Source organism: Emydura macquarii, unplaced genomic scaffold (genome assembly GCF_026122565.2).
Source record: "Emydura macquarii macquarii isolate MOO-44397 ecotype Brisbane River unplaced genomic scaffold, CSIRO-AGI_Emac_v2 contig_1386, whole genome shotgun sequence".
Taxonomy (NCBI): Eukaryota; Metazoa; Chordata; order Testudines; family Chelidae; genus Emydura; species Emydura macquarii.
In genome coordinates this window covers 432286-455664 of record NW_027131523.1, presented here as the reverse complement: position 1 = coordinate 455664, position 23379 = coordinate 432286, and the positions used below count along the sequence as shown (strand labels likewise).

General features: G+C 65.9%; 4 protein-coding genes across 7 annotated transcripts; 3 read left to right on the top strand and 1 right to left on the bottom strand.

Moving 5' to 3' along the window:
- Positions 1-1149: 1149 nt before the first annotated feature.
- Positions 1150-5394, top strand: HSD17B14 (hydroxysteroid 17-beta dehydrogenase 14). Of its 2 annotated transcripts, XM_067552102.1 has the most exons (9): positions 1150-1299; positions 2239-2283; positions 2612-2712; positions 3256-3322; positions 3581-3672; positions 4085-4189; positions 4463-4530; positions 4779-4875; positions 5206-5394. In XM_067552102.1, exons 1-9 carry the CDS (start codon positions 1212-1214, stop codon positions 5353-5355), a joined length of 813 nt encoding a protein of 270 aa, XP_067408203.1. In that variant the 5' UTR covers positions 1150-1211; the 3' UTR covers positions 5356-5394. The 2 variants fall into 2 exon arrangements, with proteins under 2 accessions (XP_067408203.1, XP_067408204.1); XM_067552103.1 differs by lacking the exon at positions 4085-4189.
- Positions 5395-5837: 443 nt separating this feature from the next.
- On the bottom strand, positions 5838-11399 carry LOC137155733 (uncharacterized). 3 transcript variants are annotated; one of them, XM_067552101.1, is made up of 5 exons: positions 10333-11399; positions 9658-9758; positions 7899-7969; positions 6477-6576; positions 5838-6401 (listed from the first exon to the last, which is right to left on the bottom strand). In XM_067552101.1, exons 1-5 carry the CDS (start codon positions 10699-10701, stop codon positions 6323-6325), a joined length of 720 nt encoding a protein of 239 aa, XP_067408202.1. In that variant the 5' UTR covers positions 10702-11399; the 3' UTR covers positions 5838-6322. The 3 variants fall into 3 exon arrangements, with proteins under 3 accessions (XP_067408202.1, XP_067408201.1, XP_067408200.1); XM_067552100.1 differs by having other exon boundaries at positions 5838-6241; positions 10333-11397; XM_067552099.1 differs by having other exon boundaries at positions 5838-6387; positions 10333-11388.
- BCAT2 (branched chain amino acid transaminase 2) lies at positions 9156-18415 on the top strand. The gene is made up of 11 exons (XM_067552098.1): positions 9156-9246; positions 12224-12301; positions 12551-12751; positions 12878-12988; positions 13364-13483; positions 13769-13932; positions 14284-14426; positions 15203-15288; positions 16161-16301; positions 16460-16534; positions 16765-18415. Exons 1-11 carry the CDS (start codon positions 9202-9204, stop codon positions 16801-16803), a joined length of 1203 nt encoding a protein of 400 aa, XP_067408199.1. The 5' UTR covers positions 9156-9201; the 3' UTR covers positions 16804-18415.
- A 1876-nt stretch (positions 18416-20291) lies between these two features.
- Positions 20292-22607, top strand: FGF21 (fibroblast growth factor 21). The gene is made up of 3 exons (XM_067552443.1): positions 20292-20775; positions 21402-21505; positions 21868-22607. Exons 1-3 carry the CDS (start codon positions 20535-20537, stop codon positions 22168-22170), a joined length of 648 nt encoding a protein of 215 aa, XP_067408544.1. The 5' UTR covers positions 20292-20534; the 3' UTR covers positions 22171-22607.
- The last annotated feature ends 772 nt before the right edge of the window (positions 22608-23379 follow it).

Below are 23379 nucleotides of genomic sequence, written 5' to 3'. Positions count from 1 at the left end.
GTAGGCTACATCCCACAATTAGGAGCTCTGCAATTTCACATTTGAGTTTCTTCAGAACATGTGGGTAGATACCATCTGGTCCTGGTGACTTATTACTGTTTAATTTACCAGTTTATCCCAAAACCTCCCCAAATGCCACCTCAATGTGGGACGGTTCCTCAGATCTGTTGCCTAAAAAGAGTGGCTCCGGCTTGGGAACCATGTGAAAATCGATGCCAAGGATTCACGTAATCTCTCCGCAATAACCTTCTCTTCCTTGACTGCTCCTTTAGCATCTCCATCGTCCAGTGGCCCCACTGGTTGTTTAGCAGGTTTCCTGCTTCCGACGTACTACTCCTGGCGGGGGGGGGAGCAGACTGGGTAAGGAGGGGGCACAACCGAAAACATTTGGGGACTACTGCCCTAACTCCATGCAGGGTCCCATTGCTTTGCTGGTCCCTGTTGGGCAGAGTGGGAAACGCAACCCCCTGGGGTCTGGGGCCCCCATCCTCCCAGCTCTGCCGGTGCCCCTCACTCCCGACCACAGCCCCCTGCTAGCCCAGCCCAGCTGTCCCCCAACCCCACCCTGCTGAAGCTGCCCCTGAGGGGTTCTTGTCTGTGCCCAGAAGGAAGGGGGATCTGTGGGACACCTGATCCTCCTCCAGCCCCGGCCTGGGGCTTTGAGCCCAGAGATTTAACCAACAGTCCCAACGCGTCTGGAGACAGAGACCTGGGGATGTGCTAAACCGCTGCAGCTCCCGCGCCCCACCCCAGAGGGGGTCGCACCTCGGCGCCGGTCAAGGGGGTCCCGAGATAACCAGCTCCCGCGCCCCACCCCAGAGACAGCTGGGAACCCACCCTGTATTTCACCTGGCCCCTCTGGGGGTACGTCGGGGTAGCTTCCTGCCGGTGTATCTTGCGGACAGATTTCATCAATAAATCTCATGTCCTTGAACCCTTAAATCTCAGGGTCTTTATTCCGGAGACCCACCCGCCTGCCTGGTAACGGGGCTGGGTCGGAACCGGCGCCCCCTAGAGGGGACAGGCCCCGGGCTCCATTCCCCGCCCCCCTGAACCAGCCCCCCCCCCCACATTGCAGAAGGGACTACATTTCCCAGGATGCACCAGTACCCCTGCCCCCCCCCCCGCCCCATTGGCTCACGTGGGCTCCAGCTTCCCCTTTCCCAGGGGCGATCAGCTGAGGGCTGGGGGTGCCCAGCGGGGTGGTCGCCATGGCATCGGGGCTGCGGTACCCGGGCAAGGTTGCCATAGTGACGGGGGGCAGCAGAGGCATCGGGGAAGCCATTGTCAGGGAATTCGGTGAGAGGGGGACTGCGGGGGCAGCAGGGGGGATCTTGGGGTGCTCCAGGGAGCAGGGGGGAGCGGTGCGGGGGGGGCCCTGAAGGGGGGATGGAGGAGCTTGTGGGGCTGGGGCGGAGGGGGGCTGGAGGAGCCTTGGGGTGCTTCGGGGGGGAGCAGAGGGGAGCCCTGCGGGGTGGGGAGCTGGGGATCAGGGTGTGGGTGGTTTGGGGGACGTGGGGGGCTGGGACATTGCAGGCGGGTGGATGTGGGGGGGTCGGAGAGTGGGGGCTGGGTGGGGGACGAGGATCGGGGCCGGGGAGGGGTGTCGAGCCCCCAGGGCTGGGCTTAGTCTTGGGTCTGCCTGGACTTTGTCCGTGTGTCGCGTCTGTCTGTCCGGCTGGTCACTGACCCTGGGAGCTGGGGGAGGGGCGAAGGCTGGTAATGGGGGGGAAGCAGCACTGGGCGGCGGGGGGAGCGTTGTAGCGAACTCCCTGCAGTCCCCACACCCGGCTGCTACCGGGGGAGGGGGCTGGATTTACTGGGGGTGGGGCTGTGATTTGCCCCCCCCTCCAGCCCCAGGATTGAGGGCCCCTGTTATAACCCCCCCACCCCATCCCAGAGAAGTACCCGCTGTGCTGGAGGCTGCACCCCGCCCCACATTTCCCTTGTTTAGTGGAGTCAAGATTGGGGTGTGTGTGTGTGGGGGGGATTTATGGGCCTTGCAATGTGTGGGGCTGGCCAGCAGGAGGCAGCAGAGACGCATCATCTCCCAGGGGCACTGCTGCAGGGAAGCTCGCAGCGCGGGGGGGGGGGGGGGCGGGGGTGTTACTGGCGCTGGTGTTTTTGATGCTGACTTTATTCTCTCGTATCCCCTCCCACGTGCTACCCCCCCCCCCCTCCCCGTTGCACCCTGCTTCCCCCCTCCCTCCTGCCCCCCTGTTTCCTCTGCCCCCCTAGTTCGGCAGGGGGCTCATGTGGTCTTCTGCGCCCCCGAAGCTGAAGGTGAGAAACTGCTCCCCACTTTCCCGGGGACCCCCCCCATGTAGGGAAACTCCAGGGAGGGACTAAACCCCTTGTGCCCCAGGCTGGGCAAGGGATGTGGGGTGTGGGTTGGGAGTTTCCCCCCCAAATCTGTGACTGGTGTGTCTGCAGCATCTGCACCTCCCCTGTCCTGGGTAGTTTGGGGCCCCTTTTCCGTGTTTGGCTGCCCCTCGGCCCCCTCCTGGGATCCCACCTCCCCTGGCTTCTCCCTCCGAGGGCCCCTCCCCCTTGGTGTCTGTGCCCCCCACCCCAGGGCTGTCACCGTCCCCCCCCCCGCTTTCCCTTGCAGGGGCCGTGGGGCAGGCGCTGGAGAAGAAGCTGCGGGAATCGGGGGGCCCCGGAGAGCCCCATTTCCAGCCCTGCGATGTCACCTGTGAACAGGACATCCAGGTGGGCGGGCAGGGGTACGGGGGGGAGGGAATCTGCCCCAGTGGGGGTGAGCAGGGAGTTTGCAGTTGGGGGGGGAATCTCCCCCAGTGGGGGTGATGGGGGAGATTGCAGCAGGGGGCACATTACCCCCCACCCCCCATGCTTTCTATGGGGGGGATGGGCAGCGCCCGGGGTGGGGGTGACCTCAGCTTGAGGTCTAATGGGTCATATTCCCCCCACCTCTGTCCTGTCCCTCCCCCACCCCCCAAACCTCTCACTGTCCCCTACATCCCCCATCCCTGCCCCCCAACTTCCCCTCCCCCATATCCACAACCCCCCACCCCTCCTCCTCCCCTACTTCCCCACCCCCACTTCCCCATCCCCATGCCCCCCAACTCTCCCTCCCCCATACCCCCCACCCCGCCTCCTGCTTCCCCACATTCTCCACCCAACCCCCCCCTGCCCTATCCTCCCTCCCCCCACCTCCATCCCCACCACCCATATCCCATCTCTCCTTCCACCCCCCCCAGCCTTCCCCCCTTTCACCCCTCCACCTCCCCCCAGGCGCTGATCGCGGTGACCCAGCAGCGCTACGGCCACATCGATTGCCTGGTCAACAACGCCGGATGCCGTGAGTCACCCCGAGAGTTAGGGGGCGGCTGGGGGGGGGGGAATCCTGGAATGGATGGGGGAGGGAAAGTGGGGTGGAATGCCTGAGCTGGGGGAATTAAAGGGGGACCCACCCAATGGGGGCACTTGGGGATGACTTGGGAGACACATGGGCCCCGCTGGCTGATTGGAACGGGAAATGGGGTCCCTGGGTCTGAGCCTCGGGGTGGGCACGTTTCGGGGGCCTGTATCCTGCATTTCACGCTCCCGCCCCACCCAGATCCCCCGGAAGAGCAAATCGATGACGTCACCTCCCAGCATTTCCAGGAACTTCTCAAAGTCAACCTGATTGGCTACTTCCTGACAGCCAAGGTGAGAGATGCCCCCGCGCCCCACCCCAGAGCCAGCCACATCCCCCTATATAATGAGTCCCCGTGCTCCATCCCAGAGCCAGCTGCATGCCTCATATAACCAGCCCCCATGTCCTGCCCCAGAGCCAGCCGCATCCCCCATATAATGAGTCCCCATGTCCCGCCCCAGAGCCAGCCACATCCCCCATATAATCAGCCCCCATGTCCTGCCCCAGAGCCAGCCACATCCCCCTGTATAACCAGTCCCCCGTGCCCCAGAGCCAGCCACATCCCCCTGTATAACCAGCCCCTCCGCCCCGCCCCAGAGCCAACCACCTCCCACACCAAGGAGGGGTCTCTGTCTAATCAGCCCCTTCACCCCAGAGGTGGCTGCATCTCCCTCCCATACACCTCATCTCATCTCTCCTGTGCAGCTCGCCCTGCCCTATCTACGGAAGACCCAGGGCAACATTATCAACATCTCCAGCCTCGTTGGCCTCATCGGACAGAGACTGGCTGTTCCTTATGTTGCCACCAAGGTACCGAGAGAATCGGGAATTGAACCCAGACATCCTGGCGCCCAGCCCCCTCCAACCACTAGATCCCCCCCTTCCCCTCCCGTCTCCTCCCAGAGCTGGGGGGAGAACCCAGGCATCCTGTGTCTCTAGCCAGAGCTGATCAGACTCTTGGGGGCTGGGTTTATTCCGACTGACTTTCCCCCCCCCCCCCCACACACACACACTCCGGGGCCTGGTGTTGGTGGGGGGAGTGGGCAGAGATTCTGAGAGCCCCTTTATCCTGTCTGTCCACAGGGCGCGGTGACAGCGATGACGAAAGCCATGGCGGTGGACGAGAGCAGATACGGGGTGCGAGTGAACAGGTATCTTATAAACCTCCCCCATCTTCAGGGCTGGGGACACTGCCTTGGGGAAGCTCGCAGCATCCAGGACAGCCATGGGCTGGGGGCAGTGCTGTGGGGAAACTCGCAGCGCTTCGGGGCGTCCCCGTCTGGGGGCACTGCTGGGGGGGAAGTTCACAGCCCTAGTCTTGTGGCCAGGAAGGGGTGAGACTTTGAGAGCGGGGCGATACTAAATTATTGGGGTTTCCCACCCTTCCCCCCAACTCCAGTATCTCTCCTGGGAACATCTGGACCCCCATGTGGGCAGAGACAGCCGGACAGACGGCCAATCCGGAGGCCACAATCCAGGCTGGGAAGGATGCCCAGGCAAGTGCATTATGGGAAAAGCGTGGGGTGGGAGGGCAGCCAAAGCCCAGGTGGGGGGGAAGGGCTGGAAGGGGGGATCTCGGGGGAGGGGAAGCTGAGGCGAGGAGTGCCTGTTGTGGGGGGCGGTGGGAGGAGTTGGGGGACTAGGGCCTCTGGGAAGGGCTGAGGGGATTTGGGGGACATCAGTGGGAGGGCAGAGGAGGGGGGCCAGTGGGGATCGGAGGGGAGCTGGAGGGGGGCCCCAGTGGGAGGGCAAAGGAGGGGGGCAGGGTCGGTGGGGAGCAGGGGGGCCGGAAGGGGGTCCCAGTGGCTGACCTCTCCCCCTCCCAGCTGCTGGGCCGGATGGGCACGGCGGAGGAGGTTGCCCTGGCCGCGATGTACCTGGCCGCGGACGGTACCTTCTGCACCGGCGTCGACGTGCTGCTGAGCGGGGGAGCCGAGCTGGCCTACGGGCCCAAGAGCCAGCTGGGCGCCAGCTAGGGGGCGGGGGGGGGGGGGTGGGGACACCTGGGTTCTCTCCCCGGCTCCGGGAGGGGAGGGGGGGCTAGTGGTTAGAGCCGGGGTGAGCACTCGGGTGTCCTGGCTCCCAGCGCTCACCCCCTCACCCCCTTCGCTCTAATCTCTGTGGTGCCGGTGGCCCCCCCACCTCCCCGCTTGGGCTCACCTGGCGCTGAGGTTGGGAATTCAGCCCCCCCAGGCCTGTGCCCCTCCCTGCCCGGCCGGGTTTGGGGGGTGACTGTCCTGGGCCTCCTGAGGTTGGCTGGTGCCCGACCTCGCAGGCAGCACCCGTCTGCACCCTGCAAGCTCGGAGGGGGGGCAGAGGCCGGGGCTCACTGGGCAGCGATGGGGGGACCCCACTCTCCAGAAGGGGGGTCTGGGCAGTGACGGGGGACCCCAATCTCACGTGGTTAATAAAGATGATTTGCAAACATACATGATTTTCATTTATTTTTATTGGGGGGGGTTTGCTCCTCCCACATCAGGGCTGCCCCCGCATGGCACTGGGGACGTCATGCTGGCAGGCGCTTGGGGTTCAGCATGGGGGCCCCGCATGGGGCTGGGACACTGGGTCAAAGCAGGAGCTGAGCCAGACCCCCGTGCTCTCAGGGGCCGGGGTTTATCCGGGACCGTGAATCACGAGCTGTTGACGACACACCTGGGACCAAGAGAGGCAGCTGCCCAAGGAGCTATTGCAACGGGGAGCCTGATTCTGCAACCTGCCGCTCGTGCGTGTCAGCGGCCGGCGCGCCCCACCCCAGAGGGGCCGCATCTCAGCGCTGGGCTAAAGGTTCCTGGATAACCAGCCCCTCCGCCCCGTGCGCTGCACCCCAGAGGCGGCCATGTCTCCGTCTGAGGCAAGGGGTCCCTGTATAATTGGAGGAAGTTGTGGAAACATGAAGTTTGTCACAAAGGCAGTTTGAGCATCTCGCTGAAGGCTGAGAGGATGTTAGGAAACGGGCTGACCGATAAGAGTCTTCTTTTGTAACCAAACACGGGAAGTTCCTTGTGTTGCTGTATAACAATGACTTTGTAAAAGGTTTGTATAAAAACCCTCCCGCGACGCAGCTCAGGGGCGCAGTTCAGCTGATTCAGGTAATTACCTTGTAATAAAGGTCTTTTCCTCGCCCACCCAAACAGACGTGAAGGCTGTGTTTTCTTCCACAACGTCAATAAGGGAAGCCAAGGGCCGCACACAGAAATCTACAGCCAGCAGAGTTAAGGACAGCCATGAGTTTTTAAACTCGATTAGGAACCAGATAATTACTGCCCGAGGCGTTGGTCCTGTGCTAGATGGAAATGGTGCAATTATCACCACTAATGCAGAAAGCAGAAGTGTTCGATAAATATTTCTGGTCTGTACCTGGGGGGAAAGCTGATGGTGCAGTCTCATCAGGGGGTGATACTAACCCTCTTCCATTCCGCTAGTAGCGCTGGGGGATGTTAAACTGCAGCCATGAAAGTCAGACATCGTTAAATCAGCAGGTCCAGATAACTTGCATCTAAGAGTTTTAAAAGAGTGGGCCAAGGAGCTTGCAGGACCATTAATGTTGATTTTCAATACGGTTTGGAGCACTAGGGAAGTTCCTGAAGACAGCAAAGTTTGGGCCATGATTTAAAAAGGGGGAAACGGGCTGACCCAGGAATTTCTAGACCTGCCAGTCTGACACTGGCAAAATAAATTGGAGCATCTGATGCAGGACTTGACTTAATAAAGAATTAAAGGAGGGTAACGTGTTGAATGCTGCGCAATATGGGTTTATGGCCAATAAAGCCTATCAATGGAACTTGGTATTTTTTTTCGAGGAGATGATACATTCGGTTGGTGAAGGTAACAACGTGGAGGTCACAGATTTAAGACATCTGGGCGGCATTTGATGTGGCGCTGCACGACTCTGTGATTAAAACGAGAATGATATACTGGGGAGAAAGCATCAAATTGTCCCTGACAACGTGTGCAGAGGACACATGAATTGGGGGTGGGTGGGAAATAATGCAGCGGTCAGGCCAGGGATACAGAGCGATGGGATCACGGGGGGAACTGGGGGCGAGCGACCAGCGTGCATGTCAAGACGGCTAAATGTCAGTGTGTGCGTACAGGACCAGAGAACGCCGGCTGCACGTACAGGCTGGGAGTCGCCCTCCTGGGCAGCCGGGACTCTGGGAAAGATTTGGGGGCTGAGGTGAAGAATCAGCCGAACCTGAGCTCCCGGGGCAGGGCTGGGGCCGAAGGGGATCCTGGGACGCATCAACGGGAACGTGGAGTGGGCGCAGAGAGGTTATTTCACCTCTGGATCCGGCCCTGGGGCGAGGCGGCGGGAATCCTGCCGCTCAGGGAGGACGTTGGTAAATCTCAGGGGGGCCGGAGAAGAGCCCCGAGGATGATTAAAGGGTTAGAAAACCTGCCCGGGAGTGAGAGACGCCAGCAGCTCCCGCTGCTCAGCCGAGCACAGAGACGGGTCGGAATCGGGGGGACTCGCTCCCAGGCTCTAGGTACTGACGTGGGGAAACAAATATTCACTAACAGGTGTTCAGGCCAGCAGAGGAAGGACAAAGCAGATCCCGTGACTGGAAGGGGAAGTGAGACAGACCCAGCCTGGAGATAAAAGCACAAACATTTTTATCAGTGAGGGGAATTCACCACGACCAACTGGCCAAGGGCTGGGTGGATTCTCCGTCACCGGGAATTGTTAAATCAAGGCTGGATGGTTTTCTAAACACTCTGGGAATTATTTTGGGGTCATTCTCTGGCCTGTGTTACCAGGGGGTCAGACCAGACAATCCCAATGGGCCTTTCTGGCCGTGGAGTCTATGAACCTACACAAAGCTCCCGGACCCCACCCCAGAGGTGGCTGCATCTCAGGGCTGGGCGAGGGGTCCCCGTATAACCAGTCCCTGCGCCCCACCCCAGAGGGGCCGCATCTCGGCACCAGAGAGGAGGATAGGGGGGTAAACCTATTACATGCTCTGATCTCTCTGAGCCCCTTTCCCTAGGCTCATTAGGGGAGAGGGAGGCTGGGGTTAATTAACAGTTCCCAGGCTAATTGGGTGGTTAACGGAAGGATTAACCCTGTGTGGTCCCAGGCATTCAGCACCATAGGATGCCTCTCCTGGGTGAGCAGCTGATTCCCCCGCCCCGCCCCCGTGCCGAGGGGGGGGGGAGATATAAGTCATGGGTGGGGGGGCTCCCCTGACAGCTGTGTGGGAGAGGGGCCGGACCAGCCTGGGAAAGGAAAGGGGGCAGCAATGAGCTCACCCCTCTGACCCCCCCAGCCGGGGATATAGCAGCTCCCCTGTAGGCCCCAGCCCCACATTCCTGCCCCTAATCTCCCGGCCCATAGGTACCAGGCATGGGGCGTATCACCAGATGTCTGGGTGAGGAGGCGGGGCCACCCCCATTCGGCGAGGGGGGGCCCCTGCCCTCCCATTGGCTACAGCAGGGGGTGTGGGGGGAGAGAACGGGTGTGATTGGACGGCTCCCGCTCGCCCCAACCCCCGAAAAGTTTGGTCCACGTGTGGGGGGGGAGGGGAGTTCTGCAACCCTGGGGCAGTGAAGGGGGGGGCACCGAGATGGGGGGGACTCCAGACCCCCCCCCGCCCTGCCCCACTGCTGCCCCCCCCCGCGCCCCGTCACCCCCCGCCCCAGTGCTGCCCCCCCCCCGCGCCCCGTCACCCCTCCCTCCCCCCCTCCCCCCTTTGTCCCGGGGCCCATAGTGGGGGGAGGGGATCCGGGGGGTGGGGCTGGGGGCCGGGCTCTGCCGTGGGGGGGCGGAACCTTCCATCCGCCGCCGTGGCTCGGCCCGGCCCCATTAGGCGGCGGCACCGGCCATGGCAGCGCTGGGGGTTCGGGCCCGGATCGGGGCCGCCGGGAGGGTGAGTCTGGCTGGGCCCCCCTCTGTCCCCCCCCCGCGACTCGCAGCCCCCCCCCCGATCCCCCATCCCCCCCGACCTCCGGCTCTGCCCGTGCCCCCCCGCTCTGCCGGTGCCCCCCACTCCCGTCCTGCAGTCCCCCCCCCGCCAGCCCCTCCCCGATCCCCGGCTCCCCCCCGCCCTGCAGCCCCCCCCCCCCCGCCCTGCAGCCCCCCCCCCGCCAGCCTCTCCCCTGGTCCCCCAGCCTCCCCCGATCCCCGGCTCCCCCCCCCCCGCTCTGCCGGTGCCCCCCCGAGCTGCAGCCCCCCCCCCAGCTCCGTCCCCCCCGACTCCTGGCTCTCCCCCCCCCCCCGCGACCTGCAGCGCCCCCCCCCCCCCCGCTAGCCCCGCCCCCCGCACCTGCGCGACTCTCACCTGGGATGTTTTCTTCCCTTCCAGTTTCCGCCCCGGGCCGAGGATGCGGCTGACGCCGGGGGGGGGGGGGCGATGGTGCAGCTCGGGGCCGGGCGCGGGTCCTGTTGGGGGGGGGGGAGAGAGTCAGTGGGACAGGGGGGGCCTGGAGTGGGTAACCCGGGACTTAGCCCCTTCCCCCGGCCCCGGGCTATTAGCCCCGGTTCTGCCCATGGGGCTGGGGGGGAACTGTGGGGGAAGAGAGAAGGGGCCAGAGGTCAGGCCTGGTGCCCGGCTCGGCCACGGGCTGGCTGGCAAGTCCCTGCTGCCGTGTGCCTCAGTTTCCCCACCTGGACAATGGGAGTGGGAATGGGGCTGTGGGTCGGGAGTGAGGGGCATTGGCAGAGCTTGGGGGAGCCCGGGACTGGGCTAGCAGGGGGCTGTGGGTCAGGAGTGAGGGGCACTGATTGCCAGACCAGCATTAATTATTATTTCTCTTGCGTTAGACCCTCGGAGCCCCACTTGCGGGCGAGCTGCCCGCTGCGCCAGGCGCTGTACGAACCCAGAACAGCCCCTCCCCCCCGTGATCGAAATGAGCCCTGTCCCAGCAGGGGAAGGAGCTGTCTGTTCTAAGGCACCCAGCGCATCCCAGTGTCCCAGCCTTGAGGCGAGGGGTTGTAACACGGGGGATAAAATCACCTGCTCCCCGCAGCAGACGTGGGTCCACGAGCCGAGACCCGTGCCGGGGCAGCGGTTTCCTTGCACTGCGGTTCCCTTTGCCGCGGGCCGGCTGAGCGGCTTTGCTGGGCTCGTCATGGCCAAGGGCATGGGCGCCGCTAATGAGAGGCGGCTGCCGACGGGATGAACAGGTCTCAGGCTCCAGGGCGCGAGGCTCTGGCGGAGGAGGATCAGGAAGGAACGTGGACCAGGAAGCGTGTCGCCCCCCGAAATGGCCACTAGGGGGCGTTTCTGGCCTTCTCTTGCCACGCAGCTGTGGGCGCCGGGAGGCCGGGCTTGATGGGCCCCTTGCTCTGATGTGATAGGGCAGTTTCTGCGTGTTTCAGCCATGGCCCACTGCTCTGGCAGGCCTGCCCCTCACCCCCCCAGCTCTGCCGGTGCCCCTCACTCCTGACCCACAGGCCCCCAAGGGGTCGCTCCCTGGCACCCTGATGGCTCATTGCCTCTACTTGCCCCAGAGCAGGGCTGAGTCCTTCCCACTCAGCTCACACGTGACCAGGCCCGTGCTGGGCTGGGGTCAGGCAAGTCGGGGGTTCTGGGCCGTGCTGCCCTGGCAGCCCATGGGGCTGGGACGTGGCTGCCCCCTGGAGAGGCTCTGGGGGGTGGAGGAGGCCCAGGCACCTGGGGACCTGACAGCACCTGGCAGGCACAGCTGGAGTTGAAGGGCAAGGACACATGGTTATTGCCAGCCCCAGGGCATGCTGGGAAAGTGTGTAGGGGGGGAGGGGCGGCGGCGCCGTCAGGCAGCGCCCCCTAATGGCCAGTGGGCATCACTGCAGGGGACGGAGGGTCAGGTTCCCTAGAGCAGGTGGGGAGATGGGGTGTGGCTGGGGGAATGGGGTGACAGTGCCCCATAGCGCCAGGCAGGGGAAATGGGGGGGGGGGGATCAGCCCTTAGCACCAGGCTGGGGACAGGTTCTGTGTCTAGGGCAGGAAGCCCCCAGCCGTTGGTCCAGGCTTTTGTTCTAACTCCTGCTGGAGAGAACCCAGGCGTCCTGGTTCCCAGCCCCCCCACCCCACCCGTTTATTCCTTCCCCCCCTTGCATGGAAATAAATTACCCGCCCCCACACGCTCCCACGTCCCTCCCCAGCTCTCCTCCCACTACACCCCTCCCCCGCTGTGAACCCAGGTGTCTGGAGATGGAGGGGTTCCCCGTTTCCCCTGAACCCCCACATTGAGGGGCTGCCTGGGCACCGGGGCGGGGGGAACGTGGGGTTGGGGGGGGGGCTGCAAACCCCGGCGTCTGGGGAGGGGCGGTGCCACCCTGAACTCAGCCTGTGCTTCGAGGGGGTCCGGGCACGAACCCAGGTGCCTGGGGTCGGGGGGAGACACTTACCCGCAGCCCCGGTGCCCGGCTCGGCATTTGGGGGGCGACCGGCCCCAGGGTCTCGCTGCACTGGTGTGGGCCGGCGGCAGCCAGCGCAGTGCGGCGGGAGGGACGTGAGGGCGAAGTCCAGCTGGAGGGAGCCCGGGAGGGCGGGCCCAGCGCTGCCAGCTGCATCCCGGTCGAGGGGCCCAGGGGGGCCTGGCGTGGGGGCCCTGCCTGGGGGGCTCCCACCCCAGACCTGCTGGGACCCCCGGACCCTCCCCACAGAGCAGGGTTAACCCTCTGCCCTCGGGGGGCGTGAGAGGGGCTCAGACAGCGGGGGGGGGGGTCTCCCTGGCATGCAGGACTGGGCCCAGGGTGGCACTAGGGAGTGCTGGAGGGTGGGGGGCCCAGCGGAAGAGGGTGTCTCCCCTGGCAGTGGGTGCCGGCCCCAAGGGCCGTGCTAGGAGGGCAGGGTAGCCCTCCAGCTTGCACCCCGATAAGTTGTGGGGCCCCCCTCACCTGCTCGTCCCTCTGCCCCACAGATTTTGCCAGGTCGATTCTGCGCCGCCCTGAATGAGCTGCTGCCCGTCCACCGGAGACCCATCAGCACCTTCTTCAAGGTGAGACGCCGGCCCGGACGCCTGGGTTCTCTGCCTGGTGCAGGGAGGAGAGGGGGGGTCTAGTGGTTAGAGGAGGAGGGACTGCGCGCCAGGACTCCTGGGTTCCATCCCAGCTCTGCGAGGGGAGGAGTGTCTAGTGGGGGGCTGGGAGCCAGGACTCCTGGGTTCCATCCCAGTTCTGGGAGGGGAGGAGGGTCTAGTGGTTAGAGCAAGGGCTGGGGCATCAGGACTCCTGGGTTTTTTTTCCAGGCCTCGGACCTGCAGGTGGAGTTGAACCAGGAGCCGAAGCCGGTGCCGGCGCTGGAGAAGCTGGCCTTCGGGAAGCATTTCACCGACCACATGCTGACCGTGGAGTGGGGCCGGGAGCAGGGCTGGGGCCGGCCCCACATCAAACCTTTCCAGAATCTGAGCCTGCACCCGGCCTCCTCCGCCCTGCACTACTCCGTGCAGGTGAGTGGGGCAGGGCCCCTGTACCCCACCCCTCACCCCCGAGGGGCCATGGCCCAGCCCAGGCTGGGGGGTGGGTCCCCATTGAACCTGCCCCCCCCCCACGCTGACCGTGCCGGTTCTCCCCAGCTCTTCGAGGGGATGAAGGCTTTCCGGGGCGGGGATCAGCGCATCCGACTCTTCCGTCCCCTGCTGAACATGGAGCGTATGAGCCGCACGGCCGCCCGGGCCTGCCTGCCGGTGAGTGACCCCCCAAAACCCCCTCCCCCGGGCACTGTGCAGTGCTGCTGGGGAGAACTTCAGCGGGGGCTGGGAGCCAGGACGCCTGGGTTCTATTCCCAGCTCTCAGAAGGGAGTGGGGTCTAGTGGTTAGAGGCGGGTGGTGACTGCGAGCCAGGATGCCTGGGTTCTCTCCTGGCCCTGGAGGGTCTAGTGGTTGGGGGTGGGAAGGTGGCTGGGAGCCAGGACGCCTGGGTTCTATTCCCAGCTCTCGGAAGGGAGTGGGGTCTAGTGGTTAGAGGGGTGTGGTGGTGGTGGTGGCTGGGAGCCAGGACGCCTGGGTTCTCTCCTGGCCCTGGGGGTGCCCGTCTCTCTAGTGCTGCCCCCTCTCCCCAGCCCTTCGACCAGCGGGAACTCCTGGAGTGCATCCGGCAGCTCATCGCCCTCGACCAGGCCTGGGTCCCCCACTCGGACAGCGCCAGCCTCTACATCCGGCCCACCTACATCGGCACCGAGGTGCGGAGCCCCCCGACCCCACCCCCACGGCGGGACTGACAGGGGTGGAGGGGCACTTCCCGCCAGCCTGCATCCCGGCATGCCCTGCACCCACCTTCTCCTGCACCCCCAAATCCGTCCCCTCCGGCCTTCCTCCCCTCCCCTCTTTGTCCCCTGTGCCCCTGAATCTGCCTCTTCTCCTGCACCCCGACTTTGGACTCCCCTGGCCTCCCGCTCCCCGAACTTCCAAAGCCCCCCAACCGTGTGGGCGCCGTGGTGCTAATGCTGTGCTCCCCCTCCCCGTAGCCAACCCTGGGGGTGGCCCGGTCCAGCCGCGCCCTCCTCTTCGTCATCCTCTCGCCCGTGGGGTCCTACTTCGCTGCCGGCCCCATGGGCCCCGTGGAGCTGCTGGCCGAGCCCCGCTACGTCCGCGCCTGGGTGGGGGGCGTCGGCGACTGCAAGTTGGGGGGGTGAGTATGAGCTCTGTGCCCCAGCCTGCCACAAGGGGGCGCTGCCCTCCCCACCCTCCCGGCTGTACCCCATCTCCCTCCCTTTCTGCCCACCCCGGCTGTACCCCATCTCCCTCCCTTTCTGCCCACCCCGGCTGTACCCCATCTCCCTGCCTGCCTGCTGCTAGGGGTGCTGCCCTCCCTGCTCCCACCCCCAGCTGCACCCCGTCTTCCCCCAGCCTCCCACTAGGGGGCACTGCCCTCCCTCACTGCTGCAGGCCGTGCACCCCTCCCCTCCCACCGCCAGCCACTGGGTGCGCTGCCCCCTGGCCATGCCCCACTCTCAGGGCGCCCGTACCCCTGTCTCCCCAGGAACTACGGCCCCACCATCTTCGTGCAGGACGAGGCAGCGCGGGCCGGGTGCCAGCAAGTCCTGTGGCTCTATGGGGACGATCACCAGATCACCGAGGTCGGCACCATGAACATCTTCCTGTTCTGGACGGACGAGCAGGGAGGTGAGAGACAGAGCCCCTGCCCCCGCCCTGGGTCCCCCGTACACTCCAGCCCCACGCCAAACCCCAGAGGTGGCTGCATCTCAGCACCGGGCGAGGGGTCCAGATATAACCAGCCCCCCCACGTCCCACCCCAGAGATGGCTGCATCACTGCCCGGGCGAGGGTTCCCCGTGTGTCCAGCCCCCGCGCCCCACCCCAGAGGTGGCTGCATCTCAGCACCGGGCGAGGGGTCCAGATATAACCAGCCCCCCACGTCCCACTCCAGAGATGGCTGCATCACTGCCCGGGCGAGGGGTCCGGATATAACCAGCCCCCCACGTCCCACCCCAGAGATGGCTGCATCTCAGCACCGGGCGAGGGGTCCAGATATAACCAGCCCCCCACGTCCCACCCCAGAGATGGCTGCATCACTGCCCGGGCGAGGGGTCCGGATATAACCAGCCCCCCGCGCCCCACCCCAGAGGTGGCTGCATCTCAGCACCGGGCGAGGGGTCCGGATATAACCAGCCCCCCGCGCCCCACCCCAGAGGTGGCTGCATCTCAGCACCGGGCGAGGGGTCCAGATATAACCAGCCCCCCACGTCCCACCCCAGAGATGGCTGCATCACTGCCCGGGCGAGGGGTCCGGATATAACCAGCCCCCCACGTCCCACCCCAGAGATGGCTGCATCACTGCCCGGGCGAGGGTTCCCCGTGTGCCCAGCCCCCGCGCCCCACCCCAGAGGGGCCACGTCCCGGTGCCGAGGGGCACGTATGACCGGCTCGTTTCTCTTCCAGACTTGGAGCTGGTGACGCCCCCACTGAACGGGATCATCCTGCCTGGGGTGATCCGGCAGAGCCTGCTGGACTTGGGGCGCAAGTGGGTGAGTGGGGGGCAGATGTGAAGGGAGGGTGTCTCTATTCCCCCCCCCCAAATTGGGGGCATGGCCTGTGAGCAGCGCCATGAGATGGGGCGGGGCCAGGCCGGAGGAGGAATCCCAGGGCCGGCTCGGGGAGCGGACGAGGATCTGGGGGGACGGGGGCTCCCCAGTCGACTAGGAGCCAGTGGCGCGGAAGGATTGGGCCCCTGGGGACTCAGGGGGCTGCTCCATGTGAGCTCCCCCTGTGAGCTCTGCCCCAGGGATTCTGAGGGGGCTGACGGGGCCTGGCCTGGGCACCTGTCCAAGGGCTGCGGTGTCCGGGGCAGAGGGAATCTGGGGAGCCCCAAGGGGCCAGGAGGGTCCCGCAGCGACACGCACGGGGGGGCTCAGTTGCCCCCGATGGGGGGGGTGTCGCCAGCTTGGGAACTGGAGCAAGGGCTGCGGGGGGGGGCTGGGGAACCCCTGTTTGGACAGATCCCTGCCAGGGCTGGGGGAGTCTGGGGGCCCAGCTGACCCCTCGGGGTGGGGGTTAAATTTGCCCACCCCTTCCAGGGGGTGAGCCAGTCAGTCTGCTCCTCGGGGTGACGCCCCAGCCCCCCCCAGGGATTTCCGAGCCCCCCAGCCCCTACCGCATGGGGGGAGCCCCACAAATCCACCCCCTGTTTTTAGCCCTCGGGTTCATTGCTGTGTCCGTCTCCCCGGCCATGTGTCCATGCCTCTGGGCACCAAGAGGCGCTGCCCTCCATCCCCCCAGCTGTGCCCCGTCCCCCCCCCAGCGCCAGGGGACCCGCCCTCCATCCCCCCTGCTGCGCCCCATCCCCCCACCACCAGGGGGTGCCTCCCTCCGTCCCCCCCTGACCTGCCGTCCCCCGCAGGGTGAGTTCAAGGTGTCGGAGCGCAGCGTCACCATGGCCCAGCTCACGCGGGGGCTGCGGGAGAAGCGGGTCCGGGAGGTCTTCGGCTCAGGCACGGCCTGCGTGGTCTGCCCCGTCAGCTGCGTCCTGTACCAGGGCCAGGTGAGCCGCCGGGACGCCGGGGCGATGGGCCCACGGGCCAACCGGGGTGGGGCGGGGGAGGAAGCGGGCCGGGGGGCCCTGGGTCTGAGGGGGGCAGGGCGGGGTGAGGGGGCCGGGCGCCCGGCTCGTGGGTCCAATTGGGTCTCGTCTCCTTGCAGAGGTATTCCATCCCCACCATGGAGAACGGCCCCCAGCTGGCCACGCGCTTCCTGAAGGAGCTGACGGACATCCAGGTACCGGGGAGGTCTTAGCGCGGGGGGCGGAGGGGGCAGGGGTTAGCGGTGGGGGACGGGGGATGGCGGGGAGGGGGGCAGGGGATGGCGTTTGGGAAGATCTGTCCCGGGGGGGGCCTTGGCTGGCTGCGGGGGGGGGGGGCGGGGGGCAGGCTGCGGAAGGGCAGTCTGTGCTGAGCTGCCCTCCCCCCCTGACACCCGTGTCGGTCTGTCTGTCTGTCTCCTTGCAGTGCGGCCGTGTGCCCAGCGACTGGGTGCTGCCCGTCTGACCCAGACCGGACCCATCCCCCCCTTTTTATAACGGGGGGAGGGGCTTTGGCTTTAACACTCCCCGGAGCGACCCAGCGAACCCTGTACCCCCCCCCACCCCCCCGGACCGCCCCGGCCCCCCCCCCCCCCCACAGCAGAACCAAACCCGGCCCTGCCCCGGGAGGAGCCAGCAACCCAAAGATCTCGCCCCCCCCCGGAGCCTCCCTCGGGTGGGAGGGGGACCAGCCCCCTCCTTTCAAAGTGCAATAGAGAGAGAGAGTGACCCCCCCCCGGGTGCCCCTTCTGCCTGGTGCCAGTCCCCTCCCCACCGGTCCCCCCCTGCCCCCCTCCCCCAGTTGGCCAGTGGCTGGAGGGCTAGCTGATCTCGCCTTAGGTAGCCCACCTCCACCGCACCTGTTCTGGGCTCTCGGCAGCTCCCTGTCCCTGGCACCAGGCCGATGGGCGCCCGGAGTTTGGGGAGGGCGACACCCAACTCAGTCCCGGGTCCCCCTGCCCACGCGGGGGGAGGGGGGCTCAGGGCCGGGCACTGACCCGAGACGCTTTTCTATTAAACGCAATGAAACCGGCCCATGGAGTCGAGAGTCTGCCTGGGGGGGGCTCCCTGACTGGGTGCGACAGGACTGCACGCCCCCCCCCCCCTCCCGACCGAGGTGGCCTCGTCGTGCCAGGCTCTGCACAGACTATGTCGTCCCCCCCACCCCGCACCGGGCACTGTGATCTCAGTGCCCTCCACCCGGCTGATCTCACCCCGGTGGCATCCAGGCTACGTGTCGGCCAGGCTGGGATGTGGTAAAAACAGGGACCGGGGGCGAGGGGCGGAGGGGAGTAAACACAAAGCCACATGTAACCGGTCCAGCCAGAGCCCCCGGCGGGGGTCCGGACATGGGGCTTCTCCTCTCCAGGGGGTGCCAGCCCCAGGTCGGGACTGGCTGGCTCAGCGGGGCAGGAAATGACGCCTGGGCTTTTCCCCTCTAGGGGGCGCCAGCTCCCAGCCGGGGCATCTGAGCTGAGGGGGGGGGAGCCCCTGCTTCTGATGGAGCCCCCCACACCCCAATCAGACACATCTCCCTCGCTGGGGCCAGTTGCCTTCCCCTCCCCTGGCCCCGCTCCTCCAGATTTTCTTTTTGCCGTTTGTTCATCCCCGTTTTCCCTTCGCTCTCCCGCGCGCTCCGGCCGGTTTCCGATTCAGTCTCGTTTTCCGGCTGTTCGTCCTCGTTTCTCGTTCGTTCTCCTCTTTTTTCCAGGCTTTCGTTGGGCCTGGCTTTGCGTTCGTTTCCCCGAGGTGCGCGGGTTCCTAGCTTTTTATTCCTTCTTCAATCCTCCTCGCTTTTTCATTTCTCACTTCTCACTCCTTTTCTCTTTCTTTCTAGTCCTTTGTTATCAGCTGCTTCCCCCCCACCCCAGCATCAGCTGCATCGGGGGCAGCAAGGGTGTAAATATTTAGATGGGAGCCACCTGGCGCAGGCCGGACTGAGCCATCCATCACCCCCGCGCCCCCGCCAGCTGTACCTAGCCCCGGCCTGACGCAAGCTGGGCCGCGGGGGATCGGAAGCGCATCCGGGAACACCGGGGGTGGGGATGGATGCTCCGGATGGATGGAGGGTGTCGTCATGGGGGGGTGACTAGCTTCCTCGTGAGCTGGGTGTGATGGCAGCTGGGAGAGAACCCAGGAGTCCTGGTGCTCAGCCTCCCTGCTCTAACCACTAGACCCCATTCCCCTCCCCGAGCTGCGGGGGGAGAACCCAGGAGTCCTCTGTTTCTCAGGGCCGGATTAGGGGGTTCCCCCTGGAAGCAGCCCCCCCCCGTGTCCTGCCCGCGGGCACATGACACTGCACATTCCTTTGGGATGAGATAGAAATTACAAATCATCATGACGAGAGCCGGTGGCCAAGGGGACGTTGGCTGGTGGGGGGGCAGCGCTGGGATGCTGGCTGGGGGGGGGGGCCCTGGGGCCATCAAGTGGGCAGCCTGCGGGGTGCTGGGCGGTGCTTTTGGGGGTGGCGATGACCTGGATGCTAGCGCTCACATGCGAGTGCCAAGGTGCGTGCAGAGCAGGCCTTGCTCAGGCCCGGAGGGGGGGGGGGGGCAGCCGGGGTCATGTTTGCCCTGGCCCGGTTCCCGCGTGTATCAGGCAAAGTCCCAGCACAGCTGAACCCCCCCAACTCCCCCTGACACACACACATGACGCCAACCGGTTTAGGTGAGTTGCAGCCTAGGACCTGTAGTGCCGGGGTGGGCACGGCGTGGCTGGGGCGACGGGACCCTAGTGCCGGGGTGGGCACGGCGTGGCTGGGACCCCGTGGGGGGCCCCCTAGTGCCGGGGTGGGCGCTGGGTGCTGGCCCAGGAGACGGAACTCCCCAGGGGGGCCGGGCTAGCCGTGCTGCCTGCCAGAGCCAGGCCTGGGCATGTGGCGATGGGAAACGGGCATGTCTCTGCAGCCCGGCCTTTGCCCCCCCCTGGGAGCACCCCCCCCCTCGCCTGGCCCTGCGGCAAAACCAAATATTTATATTTTGATCAGCTCTGTTTACAGTGGGAGAGCCAGGGAGCTGAAGCCGTGTGAGCCAGGAAGCCAGGAGTCCTGGCTCCCAGCCCCGCCCTCCCCTGCTCTAACCACTAGACCCCACGTCCCACAACAAACGGATCCGGCTTTAGCCGGACACGCGGGGCCGGATGCTCTGAGTTGTTTCTCTAACAGGTGTGCACGCACACGCACCCCCCGGGGGGGCCCAGCTCCAACAGCAGGACCCCCCCCCCCCGACCCCTCCCCGGCCTGTGTGGGGTGAACACTTTCCGGCCAAGCGTCCCAAGGGATGAAATCATCGCCCCCCACGTGCTCCATCGCCGGGAGCAGCCGCAGCCCGAGGGAGCAGCTGGGGCAAAGGGGACAGTGCGCGGAGAGAACCCAGGCGTCCTGGTGCCCGGTCCCCCTCCCCCCCCCCCCCCCGCTCTAACCACTAGACCACCCTCCCCGGAGCCAGGGATAGAACCCAGGAGTCCTGATCCCAGATACAGGCACCTGTTCTCTGACTGCTGGACCCCCCTGTTCCCCTGCCCCAGGGGAAGGCTGGGGGGTGAACCCTGAAATATTGGAGGGGGGGATGGGGTGAAGGGAGGGATGGGGGCGGGGAGGGATGGAGGCGGGGTGTCCCGGGGACGTTGGAGAGACAGTGTCGGGGTGTCGGGGGACCGGGGTGGGGGTGTCACGGGATGCTGGTGCCGGGGGGCGCTGGAGAGAGGGCGGGGCGAGGCGGGGGGGGACCCCAGCCGCCCCCCAGCTCCCGTTTCTCCCCCTGTCTCCCGCTTGCATCACCTTCTTTCCATCCCGCCGAGGCGCCCAGGACGCGGAGCCAGTGGCCGGGGCCGTCCCGTGACTCAGGCCCGCGGGGCGGGGCTGGGGGGGGGGGACAAGGGGGGGAACCGGGCGAGGGGGGATAAATACGGCGCCGCGGGGACCTTGGGGCTCAGAAACACGCGACCGAGGACGAGCCGCCGGGCGAGGGGCGGACAAACGCTGCTGCCGGACGCCTGGGTTCTCCCGGGCTCTGCGAGGGAAGCCGGGTCTAGTGGGCAGAGCAGCGGGCTGGGAGCCAGGACGCCTGGGTTCTCTCCGCAGCTCCCGCAGAGGAGGGGGGGTCCAGGAGTCAAAGCGGCGCTGGGGGAGGGAACCAGGACGCCTGTGTTCTCTCCCCACTTGGGGCTCGGAGCCCGCAGGGGCTGTCAGCTTTCAGCATGTGGGGTGGCTCGGCCCCCGCCCCGGCGGAGTCCTGGCTGCTGCTGGCTGCCCTGATGTGGGGGACCCGGCCCCCTGCTCCCTCCCAGGCCGCCCCCCTGCAGAACTCCAGCCCCCTGTACCAGTTCGACGGGCAGGTGCGGCTCCGCCACCTGTACACGGCCAGCGCCGACACGCAGCTGTACCTGGAGATCACCCCGCACGGGGCCGTCCGCGGGGCCCCCGACCAGACCCCCTACAGTGAGTACGGGGGGCAGCGACGGGGGGGGGGAGGGGGCTGGGAGCCAGGACTCCTGGGTTCTCTCCCAGTCTCTGGGTGGGGAGTGGGGTCTAGTGGTTAGAGTCGGTGTGTGTGTGTGGGTGGGAGCCAGGACTCCTGGGTTCTCTCCCAGTCTCTGGTGGGGAGTGGCGTCTAGTGGTTAGAGCTGGTGTGTGTGTGTGGGGGGGGGGGGTTGGGAGCCAGGACTCCTGGGTTCTCTCCCAGACTCTGGTGGGGGAGTAGAGTCTAGTGGTTAGAGTCGGTGTGTGTGTGTGTGTGTGTGTGTGTGTGTGGTGGGGGGGGGTTGGGAGCCAGGACTCCTGGGGTCTCTCCCAGGCTCTGTGTGGGGAGTGGGGTCTAGTGCTTAGAGCCGGTGGGGGGGTTGGGAGCCAGGACTCCTGGGTTCTCTTCCAGGCTCTGGGTGGGGAGTGGGGTCTAGTGGTTAGAGCTGGTGGGGGGGGGGGGGGGGCTGGGACCCAGGACCTCTGGGTTCTCTCCCTGGCTGTGCGAGGGGAGTGGGGGTCCAGTGGTTAGAGTGGAGGAGTGCATCTGGGGGCCCGGATGCCTGGCTTCTCTTGCTGACTTCGCTCTCCCTGGGGTGCTGCAGCGCTGATGGAGATCAAGGCGGTGAAGCCGGGTGTGATCCGGATGCAGGCGATGAAAACTCTCCTGTTCCTCTGCATGGATCCCAGCGGGCAGCTCCATGGGGCGGTGAGTAGGGCTCCGGCAGTAGGGGGGCAGGAGGGGAGAGGGATGGGGGGCCGCTAGATGGGGACACACCTCCAGTAAAGTACCCATCCAGCCCTGCATCTCTTCCCCTCCCTGCCATCCTGGTTCTGGAGGGGAGTGGGGGCTAGTGGTTAGAGTGGGGGGGGGGGGCTGCGAGCCAGGACTCCTGGGTTCTATCCCTGGCTCTGGGAGGAGAGTGGGGTCTAGTGGTTGGAGTGGGAGAGCTGGGAACCAGGACTCTGAGTTCTTTTCCCGGCTCTGGAAGGGGAGTGGGGTCCAGTGGTTAGAGCAGGGGGGGGCCTCAGGCACAGCTGCTCACCTGCACCCCCATATTCCCCCCCCAGCAATCATACTCTGAGGAGGCCTGTAACTTCCGTGAGAGGGTCCAGCGCGATGGCTACAACCTGTACTTCTCCGAGACCCACAACGTGCCCGTCAGCCTGCGGCCCGCTGGGGACCCCTCCGGCCGGGGGCGCCCGTCCCCCCGTCTGTCCCACTTCCTGCCCATGGTCAGCCGGGTGCCGGTGGAGCCCGTCCTGCTCGAGTACGACTTTTACGGCAACCCGCCGCTGGACGTGGAGTCCTCAGACCCCCTCAGCATGATGGGCCGGCTCTCCCGGGTGCTGAGTCCCAGCTACGTCTTCTGAGCGCCCGGACGCCTGGGTCCCCTCTCCGGCTCTGGGACAGGTTTCCACTGGACTGTCAGAGACTGAGGCTGGCGCCGACTGACCTGGGGGGGGACAATCGTCCCCCAGCCACGGCGCCCCCGAAGGGCAGATTCCGACGAGCCGCGGGCTGGGCCCTTGTTGCGTGAATGTCTCCGCTCGGGTTTTTGCCACCTGTTTTTCAGCTCTGTGTAATTCCTATTTTATACGTATTTAATAAGCTATTTATTAACCAGCCGGGGGTATTTATGGCGGGAGTTGGTGGCCCCCGGGGCTGGCCGGGGCGGTGGGGAGAGGCAGGTTCCTGTTATTTATTGGGGCAGCGCTCCTGTTCTGGCTATTTATTGCGGGGGCCATGGCGGCGTTTCCCGTGGCTGCAGGTTTCTGGCCGATGGCTTGAGAATAAACTGGTGTGTGACCAAAGCCAACCTCGGTGTCCTGGTCTCGGGGGGAATGGGGGGTGAGTTGTGGGTTGATGCAAACTTCAGGGGTGGAGAAGGGAGTTCGGAGCAGGGCAAACAGGTGGAAATGTGGCCGGGGGGGTGAGACAAAACTGAGTCCAGGGGCCCATCGAGTGTGAACCAGCCCAGCCCCCCACATCACCCCAATGGGGCCAGCATTGAGTCTAGGGGAGAGCGCCCCCTGCTGACCCCTCCCAACAGCGCGGCGCCCTGACACCCCGTGGCCAGCTGGGACGATGCGTGGCAGGTCCACGCCGCCTCCGTGTCTCCCCAGCCGCTCCAGGCCCGTGGCCGCGCAGGGAGGGCAGCGTGACGCCAATGGCCCTGGCCAGCCGAGCGCCCGCAGAGCCGCCTGTGAGCAGAGACTCCGCTGGAACCACCGGGGCCTGGGGGGGGTCATCACTTTTTGGGGAAGGGGGGGGGGTCCTCACAGCCCGAAATATTTTCCAAAGCGAAGTTTTTGCAGCCCTGGGCTAGAGAGAGAGGCACAGAGAGCCAGCGGGAGGGAGGTGACGGGGTGGGGGTGGGGGTTGAGAGAGATACGTAAATAGCTAGAAGGGGGGTGTGGGGATAGCTGGGGGGTGGGGGCCGAGGGGGGAGCTAGCCGGCAGCTGACGGTGGCTGGGTAGGGCTAGGTCACTGTGGCCACTAGGGGTCAGGGTTCCCCTCGCCCTGGCACCCCCAGCCCAGCTGCCCGGGGCCCCTCTGGTGTGTGTGTGTGGGGGGGGGG

Bases quoted from the DNA above. Each gene is read 5' to 3' on its own strand.
- HSD17B14 (XM_067552102.1), top strand. From the start codon at position 1,212: ATGGCATCGGGGCTGCGGTACCCGGGCAAGGTTGCCATAGTGACGGGG. The intron at 3,323-3,580 runs GTGAGTCACCCC...CGCCCCACCCAG, and splicing joins GGTCAACAACGCCGGATGCC to ATCCCCCGGAAGAGCAAATC. The intron at 3,673-4,084 runs GTGAGAGATGCC...TCTCCTGTGCAG, and splicing joins GCTACTTCCTGACAGCCAAG to CTCGCCCTGCCCTATCTACG.
- BCAT2 (XM_067552098.1), top strand. From the start codon at position 9,202: ATGGCAGCGCTGGGGGTTCGGGCCCGGATCGGGGCCGCCGGGAGG. The intron at 12,302-12,550 runs GTGAGACGCCGG...TTTTTTTTCCAG, and splicing joins CCATCAGCACCTTCTTCAAG to GCCTCGGACCTGCAGGTGGA. The intron at 14,427-15,202 runs GTGAGAGACAGA...TTTCTCTTCCAG, and splicing joins CTGGACGGACGAGCAGGGAG to ACTTGGAGCTGGTGACGCCC.
- LOC137155733 (XM_067552099.1), bottom strand. From the start codon at position 10,701: ATGGCTGAAACACGCAGAAACTGCCCTATCACATCAGAGCAAGGGGCC. The intron at 6,577-7,898 runs GTTAGTGAATAT...TGCTGGCTGTAG, and splicing joins CTCTGCTGGCCTGAACACCT to ATTTCTGTGTGCGGCCCTTG. The intron at 6,388-6,476 runs GTAATTACCTGA...ATTGTTATACAG, and splicing joins GAAAAGACCTTTATTACAAG to CAACACAAGGAACTTCCCGT.
- FGF21 (XM_067552443.1), top strand. From the start codon at position 20,535: ATGTGGGGTGGCTCGGCCCCCGCCCCGGCGGAGTCCTGGCTGCTGCTG. The intron at 20,776-21,401 runs GTGAGTACGGGG...GGGGTGCTGCAG, and splicing joins CCCCGACCAGACCCCCTACA to CGCTGATGGAGATCAAGGCG. The intron at 21,506-21,867 runs GTGAGTAGGGCT...TTCCCCCCCCAG, and splicing joins GCGGGCAGCTCCATGGGGCG to CAATCATACTCTGAGGAGGC.